At 43.9% G+C, this 19,315-nt stretch overlaps 2 protein-coding genes across 13 annotated transcripts in view; one reads left to right on the top strand and one right to left on the bottom strand.

The window, feature by feature from the left end:
* LOC106613666 (unconventional myosin-IXb) overlaps positions 1–4,092 on the top strand; it is a 114,175-nt gene extending 110,083 nt beyond the window's left edge. For 8 of the 12 annotated variants that reach the window (XM_045687433.1, XM_045687442.1, XM_045687437.1 and 5 more), the window contains 4 exons: positions 659–777; positions 982–1,109; positions 1,216–1,275; positions 1,492–4,092. In XM_045687433.1, the coding sequence (XP_045543389.1) occupies positions 659–777; positions 982–1,109; positions 1,216–1,275; positions 1,492–1,553 (369 nt within the window). In that variant the 3' untranslated portion in view covers positions 1,554–4,092. Of the gene's footprint in view, positions 1–658; positions 778–981; positions 1,123–1,215; positions 1,276–1,491 lie in introns of all 12 variants that reach the window. The other 4 variants (XM_045687439.1, XM_045687436.1, XM_045687441.1 and 1 more) reach the window with 2 other exon arrangements.
* A 3,025-nt stretch (positions 4,093–7,117) lies between these two features.
* Positions 7,118–18,407, bottom strand: cgl (Cystathionine gamma-lyase). Its single transcript, NM_001139993.1, has 12 exons — positions 18,184–18,407; positions 17,705–17,786; positions 17,445–17,540; positions 17,222–17,331; positions 16,764–16,898; positions 13,484–13,541; positions 13,317–13,394; positions 12,859–13,011; positions 12,445–12,566; positions 12,165–12,217; positions 8,233–8,371; positions 7,118–7,987 (listed from the first exon to the last, which is right to left on the bottom strand). Exons 1-12 carry the CDS (start codon positions 18,358–18,360, stop codon positions 7,973–7,975), a joined length of 1,218 nt encoding a protein of 405 aa, NP_001133465.1. The 5' UTR covers positions 18,361–18,407; the 3' UTR covers positions 7,118–7,972.
* Positions 18,408–19,315: the final 908 nt, after the last annotated feature.

Raw genomic sequence — 19,315 nt, 5'->3', positions numbered from 1 at the left:
TCTCCGGGAACTTGTTAGACCCCTGTAATACTGCATATTTGTTTCAGTCCCCAGCGTCTGTGATGGGAAGGTTCTTCAGGGTGATGCTGTTGGGTTGGTGTTGTTGGTCTTTTCTACATAGGATTTTGTGTATGGTTTGACTTTTGTATGGTTTGATTCCGCACAGCACAACCTCGGGTTTAGAGGGATGGTTTGTCGATTCTTCCTGCTAACCGGTACCAAGCATTGGAACTTAGGAAAATGGGGAATGCTTGACATGAGAATGACTTGTCTGTCTTGATGATTTACTTTTTTCTCCTGGTGTAAAATAACCTTGTATCATATGACATGACTTCTGCTTAGATTTGCAGTCTCAAGCTGCGTTCAATAGTGCATCAAACCCTTCCCGTCCGATACTGACGTTTTCCTACATGTTGCGTGGTTGAATAACATAGTGCCTGTTTCTCCCTACTGATCGTGACACAACCCCTGCCTGCCTTAGGGTACGGTACCATGGTTCCCTGGTACCTTATGCAACACTATGCATGATTACTTAACACAGGCACCCCCTCACCATTCCCCTCCATTCATTCATCCTCTTAACCGGTGTGGTGTAGACTTGCCATTGCGATAGCCCATTCATTAAGGTGTCCTGAGTAAACTGTGTGTTCTCTCCCAGGTGCATGAGAAAGAGTGCTCTGACCTGACGGTGGTCCCTGGGAACGATGTGCCGCTGGACTCCGATACGGAGGCTGAGAAGAACCTGATGGCGCGCATCAAGTCCATCAAACAGGAGAAGTAAGAACCGAGCAGAGCCTCTGAGTCACGCCTAGATTCATCACTCAATTCAGCACATTTTAATACTGTGATTTATACACTGGTTATATTCCTATCCAATGGTTATATCTGATTGTTATAGTTTTGGGTTGTGGAGATACACCAACCCTTGGTTACTTTTATGACCCCTCTGTTTTCTGTCTCTCTCTTCCCCCTATTTTCCAGGGAGGAACTAGCCTACAGACTGCCAGAGCTGGAGCAGCCTGGTTCAGACCAGGAGAACCTGGATTCTGAGGCGTCTGTGAGCTCTGAGAGCCTGCTGGACGAGCGCTGCCACAACTCTGAGCCCGAAGGTCAGTATTAAAGGTACCGTCTCACCCCCCCTTTCCTACCTATTCACACCTGTGAGATTCTCATTGGCCTACCCGGGCCCGTCTGTCCGTGTTGTCTCTGATGCAGGTCTGGACAAGCTGGTGGTGGTGCATTTAAGGAGTGTGGCGGAGGTCTGCTCTCTAGCAGGTTGGAGGCTCCCAGTTTCACAAGCAACGTTTTGTGTGTTTGCATGAGTGTCTGTGTGGCACGCAGAAATATTGACCGAACTAACATGGTGTTTATTTGTGGTGATATTGAGCCCTTTCAGGATGGCTGTTACTCTCGAACTCTCTGAGTGGATGATGTTGGTTTTTCCCCTCCTAACACTTACTTTCTCATCCCTGTTCTCTCCTGCTGAATTAGGCCAAGCTGACCTGGCCCAGAGACCTAAGGCCCCAGGGGGCGTTCCTCTCTCTGCAACCTAGTCTCCTCTGGCACCACCTCCCGGCTACAACGCCATCGCCCCATCATCCCTGGCACGGTAAAGCTGCCGCCAGGCAGCCCCCCGCTGCGGCCCTCAACCCTCCTGCCAGCCGTGGCTTCAGCCTGATGATGAGGCGGAAGCAGCCCGCCCGACGCAAAGACGGCACCCAGTCCCCGTACATCAGTCCAGACAAAGACCTGTTCCCCTCTCCCATCTCCTCCCTCTCTAGCTCCACCCCACAAAGTCTCCAGACCACCAGCAAGGCCCTCAGACGCTTCTCAGACCCCACATCCCCTATAGTGACCCAGCCTGACACAGACAGGAGGCAGAATAGAACTCGATACAGAACTGGATATCTATGGTGGGCCCCCCTCAGTCAGGAGCGGCCTGGAGGATACAGTATGGAGTCTGTTATGGTCCCTGTTGCCATGGACACGGATCATGGATGTGTGTTTATATACTTGTGACTTATGCCTGATAATAACAGGATGTGTCACCAAGCACTTTTTCTACACTTAATATATTGTTGTAGTTTTTTTTAAGAGACAAATTAAATCAAGTTTGCGCGGCCGCATGGACTCTATGGACAAATGTTTTCTTTTTTAAATACTTAGTTTTCATGAGGAAAAACTGCAGGTTATTGCACATTTCCATTCCAAGGTCTCCTTATGAGAAGACCCAAACAGTTTGCTCAATGTAAAGTCAATAGTGCCTTGATTTGCACATTGTCAGTGTACAAATTCGTTGGTAATTTCTACTTTTAATATTCGATGGGGGGGGATATCTTTGTATGATACTCTTGTGCTGATTCAAAGAAATTGTACCAACTCAAGACATGCTCGAACGAGGACCAAAACACTTGTGATCCAGTTATGGTGCCTTGAACAGCCTTCTCGTCGTAAATGGATTAACGCCACGTTCTTCCCTCTCCAACCATTTCCTCCCTGTATAGGAACTGCTTTCACTTGTCAAAGGGAAAATGGGAGCAGCACTAGCCACTTTCCTCCTGTATGAAAACCGTTAACCCTTGTCAAGGTCTGCATGCTATGTCTTATAAATGGACCTTTTTAGATTCTACTTTCTGTAACGTTTCTGCAGCCTCATACATATGGCTTACTTACATACTGTACCTGCCACTATGTCAATCGGAGGGTCAGGATCACTATCGACTACAGAGGACCCCCCTCTTCAAAAGTTGTTTGACATGTAATACTAATGAGTGATTCCTCACGGAACCAGACCAAAACAAATACCATGATTTGGGGGGTTTTCACGAAATGTAATCTATGGAATAGTCCTTTGGAGGAAGGATTGTTATCATCTATTTGACGTTTTGTATCGGAAGCATAATTGAGAAATAATGAATCAAAGTTGGCATATGTATGTCATTTTGGACCTCACCTCGGCTTCCTTTTAAGGCTCCATGATGTTTCATCTGTAGATGCGAAAGCAAAGATTGGTATAATATGAGTAGTATTTTCATTTCAATAAAACATTTTTTACATTAATTGATGAATGTTGACAAATATAAATTTAATATTGAAAATATAAAATGTTTGATTTGGCCCATTTTTCAATATACTTTAGTCTACGTGCATATCAAAGTTCAAGAGTGGGATCTCTGCTAGTTTAAGTTACGGCCCATTTTTATCCAGAGAAATTGGCGTAGTAGGCATTGTAGCCAATCACAGCCCTCCTTTTAATCTTGTATCATTGCACATCCTGAAAATCACCAGCAAGAATCCATTTTCACATTCACTCTGTTGGTAATGCTTACAAATTGGATCATAACGCTAAAAATGGCAGACACCCCAGTCTGGAACTTTGATATGCCCGCAGAGTATATTATGTATCGATAGCAATGATTCTAATCTATCACTGCATAATAATCACCGCTCTATCGGACATAACACCTGAAACATCGCATTTAAAACAAAATTCTTGTTCATACACAATTATTATTATTTTTTTTTTACATTTGAGCTATTGCTCTGGGTAGGAAATAGTCAATGCGTTAGCACAGAACGATAGCCTAGCTCCTGCATCGCTAGAGCTAATAGACGCTTGAGGGACCTGGTATTATGAGTCTAATGTATTATCAAATGGCTCCCTCTAGCGTGTAGAGGAGAACCAACCCAATCGTCCAAGCCATTATTAACGTGTCCAAAATGTGAACCTGAACTGATCATTTGGGTACCTGTTTGTGGTTATTAGTAGGACCCCAGAGCAAAGCGTTAAAGCTTCATATGACACTAATTGTTGCTTTGAAGCATCTACAGATTCAACATTATGGAGTGTTAAAGGAGTAAGGACAAAATGTCAGAAATATGCCAGTAATACTTCCTCCAATGGATTACATTTTGGGAGGGGGAGTCTGGGTTTCGTGAGGAATCACTCTGGCCTTCTGCCTGCTGTTTGATGTTGTCTGTCTGTGCCTGTGTACTGAGAATGCCAATTGGGAATGTCTGGGATTGAATGGTGTGAATTGAATGATGTGAGCTGTAATGAATATTAACAGGACAATACAGTACATGCTTGTATCCCATGCTGTGGTCTTTTAATTTTTGGGACTTACCATTGATTCACCACTAGGCAGAGACAAAGTAAGAGACCAGTGTAGTGAATCTGGATGTTCAGTGTTGAGGTCAACCCATGTAGTGAGGCAGCTAATTATATATATATGAACATCCAACACAAGTGATTCAAAAACAAAGGTGCTGTATGGTCTTCCTGATTTTTATGCCAGTGTATGTAAGGAATCCTACTGGTGATGTTGCCCAGATTATTCTCTCTAAACTAAAGGCAGAATCTTGTATCACATTTTTAGTTTTTGTCTGTCCTTACAGTATGAGGAAGTTATCAAAGTGAACTGGGGTAACAACCAGGCTTAAGACGACAACAGGAACTGTTAATCATTTACGCCAACGATGTGTCTATAGTTTCCACAACGCCGCCCACAGCAAAGTTTGATACTAGCCTACGTGAGGTTTCATAACTTTTATAAAACCATGACCAGCGAAAGACTGCTGTTTTTGAGTTCGTTTTTATCCAACACTATTACAAAACACAGCGCACTTCTCCCTACTTTCACTCGCGCTGCAATGAATGAGTAGCCAAGTGTATGGATAGCCCTGCATTGTATTATTATTAGCAACTTGTTTATTTTAATATCATGGAATATTTCACAATCTCTGGTCATAAGAACAACATTTGTGCATGAGGCAGATATGGAAGCGGTGTGTCTTCAGTTAGAAGAGGTGTCCCCTCTGGAGGAAAGGGAGGAGAGACGCGGACCCTCTGCTGAGACTAATGCCGTGTTCAAAACTGGGATCTCAGACTTCCGACTTCAGTGCCTTCTAGACAACTGGGAACTGAAAAAAATGAGATCTGACTGGGAAAAAATTGTTTTGAACGATCATCTAACTCGGGTATCTTTCTAGAGCTCCAACTTTCCGACCTGAAGATCACTGACGTCATTTGACATACCAACCCTGGTCCTGGAGAGCTACCCTACTGTGGGTTTTTGTTGTAACCAACCCTGGTCCTGGAGAGCTTACCCTACTGTGGGTTTTTGTTGTAACCAACCCTGGTCCTGGAGAGCTACCCTACTGTGGGTTTTTGTTGTAACCAACCCTGGTCCTGGAGAGCTACCCTACTGTGGGTTTTTGTTGTAACCAACCCTGGTCCTGGAGAGCTACCCTACTGTGGGTTTTTGTTGTAACCAACCCTGGTCCTGGAGAGCTACCCTACTGTGGGTTTTTGTTGTAACCAACCCTGGTCCTGGAGAGCTTACCCTACTGTGGGTTTTTGTTGTAACCAACCCTGGTCCTGGAGAGCTTACCCTACTGTGGGTTTTTGTTGTAACCAACCCTGGTCCTGGAGAGCTACCCTACTGTGGGTTTTTGTTGTAACCAACCCTGGTCCTGGAGAGCTACCCTACTGTGGGTTTTTGTTGTAACCAACCCTGGTCCTGGAGAGCTACCCTACTGTGGGTTTTTGTTGTAACCAACCCTGGTCCTGCTAGTGGCTAACGCTAGACCCGGATGTTGCGTAGCTGCCAAAACATAAGGTTGTTTTACTCCATTGTTTATATTAAAAGACAAAGTTGCCGGCTAGGCCATATTCTACACTGCGTACACAATTATTAGGCAAGTGAGTATTCTGATCTTATCATTGTTTCTATTCACATTTTCGAACTCCAAACCATATAAACTTGAATGCTTATTGGATTTAATCATTTTCAGGTGATATGTATTTGTGTAATGAAAGTTAATAACACCTTATATCAAGGTGTGCATAATTATTAGGCAGTCTCATTACCTCAGGTAAAATGGGCCAAAAAATAAATTTAACTGACACTGAAAAGCCCAAAATGTAAAATGCCTTTCAGACGGATGCAACACTCTTTAAATAGCTAAACTATTGAGGTGTGACCACCGGACATTCAAACGTTTTGTTGCGAATAGTCAACTGGGGCGCAAAAAACACAAATTAACTGCAAAAGACTTGAGAAGAATTAAACGTCAAGCTACCAGGAACCCATTATCCTCCAGTGCCACCGTATTCCAGAACTGCAACCTACCTGGAGTGTTCAGAAGTACAAGGTGTCAAGTGCTCAGAGACATGGCCAAGGTCAAGAAGACTGAAACAAGACCACAAGTTGAAGCGTGAAGATTGGGCAAAGAAATACCTGAAGACAGATTTTATGGACAGATGAAATGAAAGTGACTCTTGATGGACCAAATGGATGGGCCTGTAGCTGGATCAGTAATGGACACAGGGCAGCACTTCGAGTCAGGTGCCAGCAAGGTGAAGGAGGGGTACTGGTATGGGCTGATACATTGAGGTAGTTGGACCTTTTCGGGTTGAAGATGGACTGAAACTTAACTCCCAAACCTACTGCCAGTTTCTGGAAGATTCTTTCGTCAAACAGTGGTACAGGAAGAAGTCCTCAGCATTCTAGAAGGCCATGATCTTTATGCAGGACAATGCTCCATCACATGCATCCAAGCACTCCACTGCTTGGCTAGCCAACAAGGGCCTCAAAGATGCCTGAATAATGACTTGCTCACCTGACTTTAATCCTATTGAGAACTTGTGGGCCCTTCTCAAATGTGAGATTTACAGTGATGGAAGACAATACACCTCTTTGAACAGCATTTGGGAGGCTGTGGTTTCTGCTTCAGTGAAAATTGATCGTGAACAGATCAATAAACTCAGACTCCATGGATGGAAGGCTCATGGCAGTTATTGAAAATAAGGGTGGCTATATTGGTCACTGAATATTTTTGAAAGGCCAAAAATGTTAATTGTCATTGTGTTATGTTACACTTACTCTAAAAATTGAGAATAAACAAGTGAGTTGAGAGAAATTATTTTTGTAATTTAGTTGCCTAATTGTGCACACTTATATTTCCCTGAGAAAGACAACTCACTTTCCCTTTGTTAAACATTCAGGTTTGAGGTTCAATAACATTTTGGATTGACAGAGCATTGTTTGTTCAACAATAAAATTAATTGTTGACGCAGTGTACAGTGTTTCAGGAAGTGAAAGGCACAGGTTAATGTAATGCAAACTGATTTTATTGAGTTTGGTAATGATCAAACAAGGTCTTTCCCAAACGAAGCACATTCATTGAGTAGCAGGCAGATACAGTATGTATATGTAATAGATTATTACACCGTCAGATGAGAGAGAACTTCAACATGTGGGGTTTGTTCTCAGATAGAAAACCCTGATGTCACTGTGTTTTGATCGGAGAACAAGCCTGTTAGTGAACTCTGGGTCAAGTTCAGCAACACCACATAGCTCAAAGTATAATCCTACCACGGCACTAGTTTGTCATTCCATTAAAAATATAAAACTGCTCGGCCAGGACAAGCTGGCACTCCGTCACTGGCCAACTTCCTTTAAGACAAAGCTTCTCCCTTTACTAGGCATACATTTGATCGTACCAGACAGTTATATTTAATCAAAACTGCTATCCAGACATTTCCAGAGCAAGACCTTATGGTTCATTAGTCCTCGAGTTTTTCTGCTTAATTTAGTTAAAACAACTGTTTTGCCTTACTCTAGTGTCCCGGATACCAGTTTTGATTGAATAACAACCTCATTCACAATGCCCCGTCAACACCCTCCAAAACAAAAGATAACGTAAAAAAAAAAAACAATGCAAAAGCAGCCAAATGGATTAAAGTTCTTGGAAGTGCTCCTGATAAATATCAGCATCCAAAGAATAAATGAAATAATTAAGGTGTAATGTTTTAAAGAGAAGGTTGTTCCCTGATGATGCTTTCATTGTTTATGTGCGTTGTCCTAAAGCGCCGCTCTCTCCTTGTACGCGGCTATAAACACCGGGTACTCCTGCCTCCGTCCCGCTGACGACAGACCACCTCTGGTCATGGGACATCCCGAAGACATTACTTCTTTGCATGCTGCTCAAAGAAAAAGGGAATAAATTAGATGGAAACAACTGTGTGTGGTCAGGATATTCAAGAGCAATGGGATATTCAGATCTGCTACAGATGTGGGGCAAAATATTCTAGGGATAATTATCACTTCTTGACCAGGACCCATTTGTCTGGACTTGGCAGAGATACCGTACTTCGCGCTGGGCAGAAATCTGTGGTTCTTGGTGTTAGGCTAGCTGAATTTAGAGAGTGTACTCTAGTGTACTCACAGCGGCATTCAGGGCTTGTTCCAGGTCCTCGACGATGTCCTGCTCGTCCTCCAGCCCCACGGACAGACGGATCATTGTGTCACTGATCCCCAGGGCGGCCCTATCACTCTCAGGAACAGACGCATGGGTCATTATCGCCCTGAGAGAGGGGGAAAGAAGAGGGTAATAAATAGCTCAATATTCAAAGAGAATCCACGTCTTAAAGTACAACAAAAAAAAAGCTTATTTCTGATAAAGGACAAATTATGCAGGGGTGTGTATAACGTGCCTCAATTAGCAGAGTATCTTTGAAAGCACTTGGAAATAGACATTTTATCATGACACTATTGGACAGGTATGATCAGAGGCCGTCTGGGCTCTTTTAAAAAGGTCCTTACTACTGAAGAGTGTCTGTTCCAGGTGCATAGGAGTCCAAATAAGAATACTGGAAGAAAGAGACCCACACACTGTCAAAGGGAATAGATCCAAAACTGAGGCTTGAATGCCAAATACATTTACGTCATTTAGGAGACGCTCTTATCCAGAGTGACTTAGTGCATTCAGAGCCAGGTGGGACAACCACATAACACGGACATCGAAAGTACATTATTCATCAATTTCGTAGCTATCAGTAGAGAGAGCTAGAAGGGGGATTATTTAAGATACTTTTTGAAGAGGTGGGGTTTGATGTTTTTCAGAAGATGGGTTAGGGCTCTGCTCTAGCTTTGGGGGGGGGGGGGGCTGGTTCCAACATTGGGGTGTCAGGACAGAGAAGAGCTTGGACTGGGCTGAGCGGGAGGGACAAAAGACCGGAAGTGGCAGAACAGAGTGCTCTGGTTTGAGGTGTAGGGTTTGAGCATAGCCTGAAGATAGGGAGGTGCAGTTCCGTAGGTAAGCACCATGGGCTCTAGTGGAGTGTGCAGAGGACCATGAGAGAACTTGGGAAGGTTTAAAACCAGGTGGGCTGCAGCGTTCTGGATAAGTTGCAGGGGTTTGATGGCACAAGCGGGGAGCCCAGCCAACAGCGAGTTGCAGTAAGTCCAGACTGAATAGGACAAGTGCATAAATTAGGACCTGCGGCGCGCGGTACTCTACGGATGTTGTAGAGCAGGTATCTCCCCCCCCCCAAAAAAAAAAAATCACAACCGCTACTCTCACGGGAAACCTAACATTTAGAAACGAAACATGACAATTTGAAAAATAAGCCACGGGAGTTTGAGCGAGAATAAAGACGACCTTCGAGTTGTAAGACGTATAAACGCAACAGACACCATTAATAAGAAGAGTCTAGAAGAGTCTTAGCTTCCCGAGTGGCTAGGACAGGCAAGCCCCATACTATTGTGGATGACTTAATTATTCCTGCTACCGTGGATAAGGCTGGGACAATGCTGGAGGAAAAGGCCCCAAAAAAACTACAGACAATGCCTTCATCAAACAACACATCAGTGACATGGCAGGAGATGTTTTGAAACAATTACTGCTTCGCATACAAGCCAGTGAATTATATGCGTTACAGCTGGCACAGCTCCTGGTATATGTCCGTCACATTTATGGGGGGGGGGGGGTCAATTAAGGAAGACCTCTTCTGCAAACCACTGGAAACCGGGAGAGGATATTTTTTAAGTACTGGACAGCTTTGTGACATCAAATAGACTTTGGTGGTCAAGTCATGTTGGTATCTGTACTAATGGTGCAAAAGCTATGATATGGAGACATAGTGGAGTGGTAACACATGTGCAAGCAGTTGCTCCCGACTCCACTTGGGTACACTGCAGCATCCGTGAGGCTCTTGCCACCAAGGAAATGCCTGACAGCTTGAAAGATGTTTGTTTTGGACACTACAGTGAAAATGGTTAACTTTTAAAGCAAGGCCCCTGAACTCGTATTTTCTGCACTTTGCAATGATATGGGCAGCGACCATGTAACGCTTTTACAACATACAGAAGTGTCCTGGTTATCAAGGGGCAAAGTATTTTAAATTGAGAGATGAGCTTAAAGTTCTTTACTGACCATAATTTTCACTTGTCTGACCACTTGCATGATGAGTTTCTCACACGACTGGCCCATCTGGGTGATGTTTTTTCTCTCCTGAATGATCTGAATCTAGGATCACAGGGACTCTCCGCAACTATATTCATTGTGCGGGACAAAAATTGAGGCTATGATTAAGACGTTGGCGCTCTTCTCTGTCTGCATTAACAAGGACAACACAGTTCTTTACATTATTGTATGATTTTCTTGTGTGCAAATAAAAAAAGCTTACGGACAATGTCAAATGTGATATAGCGAAGCACCTGAGTGAGTTGGGTGCGCAATTACTTTCCCGAAACGGACGACACAACTGGATTCGTTATCCCTTTCATGCCGTCTCCAGTCCACTTACCGATATCTGAATAAGAGAGGAACAATTGTAACAAGCGGTTCTGTGAAAATGTAATTTAAATTAGAAGCCACTGCCAGATTTCTGGATTGGGCTGCGATCGCGCTGTTAAGACACGGATGCCCTTTGCAACCACGTACCTATGTGTGGATTCTCGGCCCTCACGGGCATGAACTAAATACAGGCACATACTGCGTGTGAAAAATGACTTAAGACGGACTCTCTCCAACCCAAAATTGCAGAGTTATGGGCATCCTTTCAAGCACACCCTTCTCATTAACCTGTGGTGAATTATTCACATTTAAATTAACATACGGTTTAATATGTAAGATAGCAAAATAATTTATTCTTATATTATTTGTGCCCTGGTCCTATAAGAGCTCTGTCACTTCCCACGAGCCAGGTTGTGACAAACTCACACTCATTATGTTATTGTACAGTGTGTGGCAGGCTTACAATGATGGCAAAAAACAACATTTGAGAGTGCGCTGACCCTGGTGCTAGAGGGGGTACAGCTGGAGGTTGAATGTTTGAAGGGGTACGGGACTATAAAATAAGTTTGGGAACCACTGTTGTAGATCATCAACCTGCAGGAGCAGGTCACTGCTTTGATGTTTGCAGAGAACAACAGGGTGTTGTCCATGGTCACGCCAAGGTTCTTTGCACTCTGAGAGGCCGACACTGTTGTTGTCAACCGTGATGGAGAGGTCTTTGAGCGTGCAGGCCTTCCCCCAGAGGAAGAGCAGTTCCGTCTTGTTGAGCTTGAGGCGGTGGGCCGACATCCAACGTTGAGATATCTGCCAGGCATACAGAGATGAGTCTCGCCACCTGGGTGTCAGAACCCCCTTCTACGGGGTGCAGACACAGATCTTCTCCACGTCACCTGGTAGCTACGGCCTGCCAGGTAGGATGCAATCCAAGAAGCAGGTGGAAGGCAATAAGAGGTTGAGTGTCATCCGTATAGCAATGATAGGAGACCATGTGAGGATATGACGGAGCTGAGTGACTTGGTGTATCGAGAGAAGAGGGCCTAGAACCGAGCCCTGGGGGACACCAGTACTGAGTGTACGTGGTGCAGACACAGATCCTCTCCACATCACCTGGTAGGTACGGCCTGCCAGGTAGGATGCAATCCAAGAAGCAGGTGTGGGTGCCAACAATTTACACTGATGATGGCCTGAGGCCACAATGTTTGTTTCACCTTTTATTTATTCCCTTTCTTGCACTGATATATTCTTTGGGCACCATGATGTTTCTATAAACATCTTTATTTTGCATTCAAGCCTCAGTTTTAGATCCATTTATTTGACAGTGTGCAGGTCTCCATTTCTTCCACTATTAAACAGGTTAAATGTATTGTCTGATTCAAAATAAATACAAGTATCTTAACCAATGCTGCCCCCTTATGGCATTAAAAGTTAAGCAATTAAAATACTGTACATTTTCATACCACAGCATATTAATTGGTTCAGCTGAAACATTGTGATTAACAAGACTAGTGGAATAGTGAATGAATCGTAATATTGTAGCAGTTTAATGTTAAGGATTATTGATGATATTTGGATATACTTACGGAAGCTCTGCCAAGCTTTCATAACCACCGAGGCTCTCGGCAAGTGCAAACAACTTGAAATAAAAAAAACAGCACAAAATGTTATTTCAGTGTCCATCCGTGATTGAATCCTCAACACATACTGTAGTAAAATACAATGATGCCCGATTCATACTATAAGAGACGATCCTTGCAGTCACTTCCAGCAACTACGCTGTATGCATAACCATATCAGCCCAGTACAGCTCGTCTTGACATTGTCGTGTCAATCACACATGAGCATCTCAAATGTTGTAATTACCCTTAAGTTGCTGAGGAACATTGTGGCGTTCTCCAGTGTTCCCTTTATGTAGAAGGTGATCATCCCTGGGCAGCCTGTGCACTGTTTCTTCATCAGCTCGTGCTGGGGGTGGGAGGGCAAGCCTGTAGAGTGGAGAGGAAATAACAGAACCAGTCAGTCAACTGTTAAGATTCATTAACCACAAGATGCAGTCCATTCAAATCACAGAGACTATGAGGGTAACTGGAGATGCATGTGCTGTGTGACTGAACTGTGTTTATACTGGCCCAGGGAATTACCAGAGTGACTACATTGATTAAAAAAAATATATATATATATATATATAATCCAGAAAGCAGGTCATGTCAAAATGTTACATGTGTTTTATACAACATACAGAAAAACTAGTTAGACATTTTGATATCCCTCCGTCACCTGGGAAGATGACTCGGTCCACCCTGGGGTCGGCCTCCAGGAACGTGGCCACTGCCAGGGCGTTCTTGAAGTGCTGCCTCATGCGCAGGTGCAGGGTTTTCAGGCCGCGGTTACACAGGTAGCAGTCAAATGGGGACGGTACCGCGCCGAGGGCTTTAGGGTCAGGATTAGGGCACAATAAGGAAGAACAAAGTGTTACAAAACATACCAATCAGTCCCTCCGACAAACAACCAACAAGTCTGCTATACAAAGCCGCCTTTATCAGCGGTTTATAATTGGTGGAAAGCCCTGGCATCACGAGCATGTGCGGATGTTTGATGAGCGAAAGTAGGTCACAAGAGTTGAGCAACTGCTTCACTGAGAAGTTCAAGTGCTTCAAATCATAGGGTAAAAATGTGACGGTTTATCACCTAAACATACATGGCTTTTTGCCATTTGCTATTCATTAATCTCTCACCATTCTGTAGAAACCTCAGTCGGTCATACAGGTCCTCACGGTTCACAGACACCAGGCCCATTACAACGTCACTGTGACCTGTCAATCAAATATTTAAACTCAGATTTGATCAAACCCAATGGGAATTCTCTTCAGTCAACATCAATGTACAAACAGTGTGTACCTACCATTCATGTACTTAGTAGCTGAATACATGCATATGTCCGCGCCGAGGGCCAAGGGGCGCTAAAGAGCAAGAGACGAGCACAGAGTATATTTGGGTTAATCAATGACTTGGTTTGAGCCAGTCTATGAAGAGAGTAAATAACTGGATGTGTTAGGAAACTTAAGAGAGCGTGAAGTGAAGGAACATATACATTTCAAATTATTTCTTTATTCATCTCCAACGGTCACTGGGCTGAATGTAGCAATGCATAACCAACAACAATACCAGTCAAAAGTTTGGAAATCACCCACTCATTCAAGGGTTTTTCTTTATTTTTACTATTTTCTACATTGTAGAATAATAGTAAAGACAAACTATTATAATTACATTTAAGTCATTTAGCAGACGCTCTTATCCAGAGCGACTTACAAAATGGTGCATTCACCTTATGATATCCAGTGGAACAACCACTTTACAATAGTGCATCTAAATCTTAGAGGGGGGGGGGTTAGAAGGATTACTTTATCCTATCCTAGGTATTCCTTAAAGAGGTGGGGTTTCAGGTGTCTCCGGAAGGTGGTGATTGACTCCGCTGTCCTGGCGTCGTGAGGGAGCTTGTTCCACCATTGGGGTGCCAGAGCAGCGAACAGTTTTGACTGGGCTGAGCGTGAACTGTGCTTCCTCAGAGGTAGGGGGGCCAGCAGGCCAGTGGTGGATGAACGCAGTGCCCTTGTTTGGGTGTAGGGCCTGATCAGAGCCTGAAGGTATGGAGGTGCCGTTCCCTTCACAGCTCCGTAGGCAATCACCATGGTCTTGTAGCGGATGCGAGCTTCAACTGGAAGCCAGTGGAGAGAGCGGAGGAGCGGGGTGACGTGAGAGAACTTGGGAAGGTTGAACACCAGACGGGCTGCGGCGTTCTGGATGAGTTGTAGGGGTTTAATGGCACAGGCAGGGAGCCCAGCCAACAGCGAGTTGCAGTAATCCAGACGGGAGATGACAAGTGCCTGGATTAGGACCTGCGCCGCTTCCTGTGTGAGGCAGGGTCGTACTCTGCGAATGTTGTAGAGCATGAACCTACAGGATCGGGTCACCGCCTTGATGTTAGTGGAGAACGACAGGGTGTTGTCCAGGATCACGCCAAGGTTCTTAGCACTCTGGGAGGAGGACACAAGGGAGTTGTCAACCGTGATGGCGAGATCATGGAACGGGCAGTCCTTCCCCGGGAGGAAGAGCAGCTCCGTCTTGCCGAGGTTCAGCTTGAGCTGGTGATCCGTCATCAACACTGATATGTCTGACAGACATGCAGAGATGCGATTCGCAGCCTGGTTATCAGAAGGGGGAAAGGAGAAGATTAATTGTGTGTCGTCTGCATAGCAATGATAGGAGAGACCATGTGAGGATATGACAGAGCCAAGTGACTTGGTGTATAGCGAGAATAGGAGAGGGCCTAGAACAGAGCCCTGGGGGACACCAGTGGTGAGAGCGCATGGTGCGGAGACAGATTCTCGCCACGCCACCTGGTAGGAGCGACCTGTTAGGTAGGACGCAATCCAAGCGTGGGCCGCGCCGGAGATGCCCAACTCGGAGAGGGTGGAGAGGAGGATCTGATGGTTCACAGTATCAAAGGCAGCAGATAGGTCTAGAAGGATGAGAGCAGAGGAGAGAGAGTTAGCTTTAGCAGTGCAGAGAGCCTCCGTGACACAGAGAAGAGCAGTCTCAGTTGAATGCCCAGTCTTGAAACCTGACTGATTAGGATCAAGAAGGTCATTCTGAGAGAGATAGCAGGAGAGCTGGCCAAGGACGGCACGTTCAAGAGTTTTGGAGAGAAAAGAAAGAAGGGATACTGGTCTGTAGTTGTTGACATCGGAGGGATCGAGTGTAGGTTTTTTCAGAAGGGGTGCAACTCTCGCTCTCTTGAAGACATTATATCACACATGGAATCATGTAGTAACCAAAAAAAAGTGTTAAACAAGTCAAAATATATTTTATATTTGAGATTCTTCAAAGTAGCTACCCTTTGCCTTGATGACATCTTTGCACACTCTTGGCATTCTCTCAACCAGCTTCACCTGGAATGCTTTTCCAACAGTCTTGAAGGAGTTTCCACATATGCTGGGCACTTGTTGGCTGCTTTTCCATCACTCTGCAGTCCAAACCATCTCAATTGGGTTGAGGTCAGGTGATTGGAGGCCAGGTCATCTGATGTAGCACTTCATCACTCTCCTTATTGCTCAAATAGCCCTTATACAGCCTGGAGGTGTGTTGTATCATTGTCCTGTTGAAAAACAAATGAGTCCCACTACGCACAAACCAGATGGGATGATGTTTTGCTGCAGAATGCTGTGGTAGCCATGCTGGTTAAGTGTGCCTTGAATTCTAAATAAATAACCGACAGTGTCACCAGCAAAGCACCCCCACACCACCTCCTCCATGCTTCACGGTGGGAACCACACATGCGGAGATCATCCGCTCACCTACTCGGAGTCTCACAAAAAACATGGAAACTATCAAAAATTTAGACAGAATTCCACCGGTCTAATGTCCATTGCTCAGGTTTCTTGGCCCAAGCAAGTCTCTTCTTATTGATGTCCTTTACTAGTGGTTTATTTGCAACAATTCCACCCTTAAGGCCTAATTCACACAGTCTCCTCTGAACAGTTGATGTTGTCTGTTACTCTGAAGCATTTATTTGGGCTGCAATTTCTGAGTCTGGTAACTAATGAATTTATCCTCTGCAGTAGAGGTAACTCTGGGTCTTCCTTTCCTGTGGCGGTCCTCAGAGCCATTTTCATCATATCGCTTGATGGTATTTGCGACTGCACTTGAAGACACTTTCAAAGTTCTTGAAATTTTCCAGATTGACTGACCTTAATGTCTTAAAGTAATGATGGACTATTGTTTCTCTTTGCTTATTTGAGCTGTTCTTGCCATAATATGGTCTTTTACCACCCCTACCTTGTCACAACACAACTGAATGGCTCAAACGCATTAAGGAAAGAAAATCCACAAATTAACTTAAGGCATTAAGGCACACCTTTTAATTGAAATGCATTCCAGGAGAATACCTCATGAAGAGTGTGCAAAGCTGTCGTCAAGGCAAAGGGTGGCTACTTTGAAGAATCTAAAATATATTTTTGTTTAACACCTTTTTGGTTACTACATGATTCCATGTATTATTTCATAGTTTGTAGAAAATGTCATACAATGTTGAAAATAGCAAAAATAAAGAGAAACCCTGGAATGAGTAAGTGTGTCCAAACGTTTGACTGGTACTGTATATCAATAAACAAACATTTACATACCTGGAAGTAGGCAGACATGAAAGTGTTGTCCACAACCACCACGGTATCACGGTTGTGTTGGTGGACCACATCTGCACAGGCCTGGATATCCACCACTTTCATGGTGGGGTTGGTGGGGGTCTCGATCCATACCAACTACATAAAGAGAAAATAAAAGAGCATATTTTTTTTTAAATAGAAGTTCAACAGGTGTTTGGGTTTCATAGTTTGGCTCCTAACCAAAAACTCAGCTATAACATGTAGGGACTGGAGAGACAAGTCACAGTGAGAGTGAAGCGATTACCCCTTGACTAACGGCAAAGCTCAGGGTGGAGCACTTAACATAAAGAACAAAAGGGAAATAGTAGCGCTGATGCTGGATGACATCTATTCTTGTACAAATAAGAAACCTGGGTTGATTTAGGCAAAAATAAATATAGTAAAATAAGGTAATTTAGTAGACTTAGAATCCCACTCACTTTTGTGTTCGGCTTAAGAGCAGCCTGGAGCAACTCGATTTTGGTGCAATCAGCAAAGGACACAACCAAGCCAACTTCTGCAGCAATCTTTCGGAAATAACGATTGGTACCTGTAGAGAGAAATCAAATACAACTTACATGTGTGCGATCTTCCACCCACAACGTTGTCTACCTTTTGGTGGTCCTCTAGACAGTTTTACAGACACTGTGGGCCATGTCTCACCTCCATACACATCATTCATGCAGACAATGCCATCTCCAGCTTTCAGCATGTGAGAGATGGTCATAGTCGCAGCCAGCCCAGAGGCAAGAGCAAGACCTACACAGGAAATGCAGTTAATGATAGTTCAAAGAATACATTATCTTCACATGAGGCTAGTTAAAGATTTATTTTCTACCTTTTTAGGCTATACATTCTCTAACTTGTTAAATTTTTATTAGATACAAATTCACGAGGAAATGGTGTCTGACATGAACACTTACAGTGTTTTGCTCCATCCAGAGCAGCAACAGCTTTCTCCAGACAGTTTCTGGTCGGGTTTCCACTCCGACTGTACTCAAAACCCTGATAAAAAGAAAGTACATTTAGAGAACACACATTTGCCACAGCTTCTGTAAATAAAACAGATGCTGGTACTGATGATCACCTGGTCATTAATGATTCGGTAAAATCGAATAAATCGTTAACTTTCAATGTTCGGCACAAAAAAGCGAATTTCCCCATCACTGTCGGAGGTTGCGCAAACAACATTCTGACTGTGTAATAAAATGGGTAACGTATGTGCTAGGCAGGGAAAGACTAGCAACCATACTTTCATACATAAGAATATTAACACCAACATTTTCCCAGAAAATTCGTTGAACGGGACCGGTTCAGTATACCGGATTGGTATAAAGACACCCCATACGGAACTAACAGCCTTCGATACCAGACACCAAGGTTATTGCATCAGGCAACTTACAGCATGATCTCCAGGTCTATACTGCTTGAACGTGGTGGACAGAGAAATAGGTGGCACCACAGCCATAGATTTCCATTGCTCCGGTTCTTGCCCAACGTGGATCGCCTCTGTTGCGAAAGATTTGAACTGCGGGTGGAAACCGCTAGACAAGTCGTTTTGATGGTGTGAAGAAGCCATGTGTTACAAATCCAGTCCGGTTCCCTGAGAGTGACGTGTCACTATGCCTTACCGTTGAATACTGTTAAACGAAAACTAAATTGCGATTTAACAGCGACGTGTAATGACCAAATCCTTTCTAACCCAATCACCACTTCTCTACAAGGGGAGGATGTCACCGATTGGTATTTCAATAAGGACTTCCCGTAACCCGAGTTAGCTTGTGGGTTGTTTGCTATGCTTGCTTGCATGATTTATTTTTCCTCCACAGCAATGATGGTATGATGCAATGCATGGTTTAAGCCAATAGGAGGAAGAGTATGCTACATTATATATTAACATTCTCGCCGGGGCGGACTGGCTATCTGGCATTTTGGTGGGCTGGTCCATTTGTAGCCCAGTGGGTCTGTCCAACTAGTTTTTTTTAAAGCAAATTTTGAATTATCTGGTTAGTAATGGGGGTCTCCAGAAAAAAATGGCCCGGTTTTGGAGCCTTGAGGGGAAAAAAATGGGCCGGTGTGGGGGCCTCAAGGGAAGGGAAAAAAGTGTGTTAGAAATGCCAGTGCCAATTTCTGGTCCCAGTCCGCCCCTGATTACATACAAATCATTTTGTTTGTTCTTAGTTTCAAAATAATCTAAGACACATTTATACCACTAATTTGTTGAAGACAGTTTTGTGTATTTTTTCCACATTCATAAACATAAACACAGAGTTATTATAACACAATTTGTATTTTTCTACTTAGTACATAATAATGTAAATGTTGTAAAACAACAACAACATTGATGCTACGGAGGAGAGTCAAGGTATTGCTGTGATAAAAAGCAGTAGTTATTCTCTATCACACTATTTCCAGTCCTGTGCCACAGGGGGGAGCAGGTGTGCTTTGTTGTTCAGTGTTTCAGGCAGAAGACAGTTTGACTCTAAAGTCAAATGTAAATGTTTATAGATCGATAGTCCATCTAGGGTCTACTC

This window comes from Salmo salar, chromosome ssa10 (assembly GCF_905237065.1).
Source record: "Salmo salar chromosome ssa10, Ssal_v3.1, whole genome shotgun sequence".
Lineage (NCBI taxonomy): Eukaryota > Metazoa > Chordata > Actinopteri > Salmoniformes > Salmonidae > Salmo > Salmo salar.
This window is presented reverse-complemented; position numbering and strand designations above follow the sequence as displayed.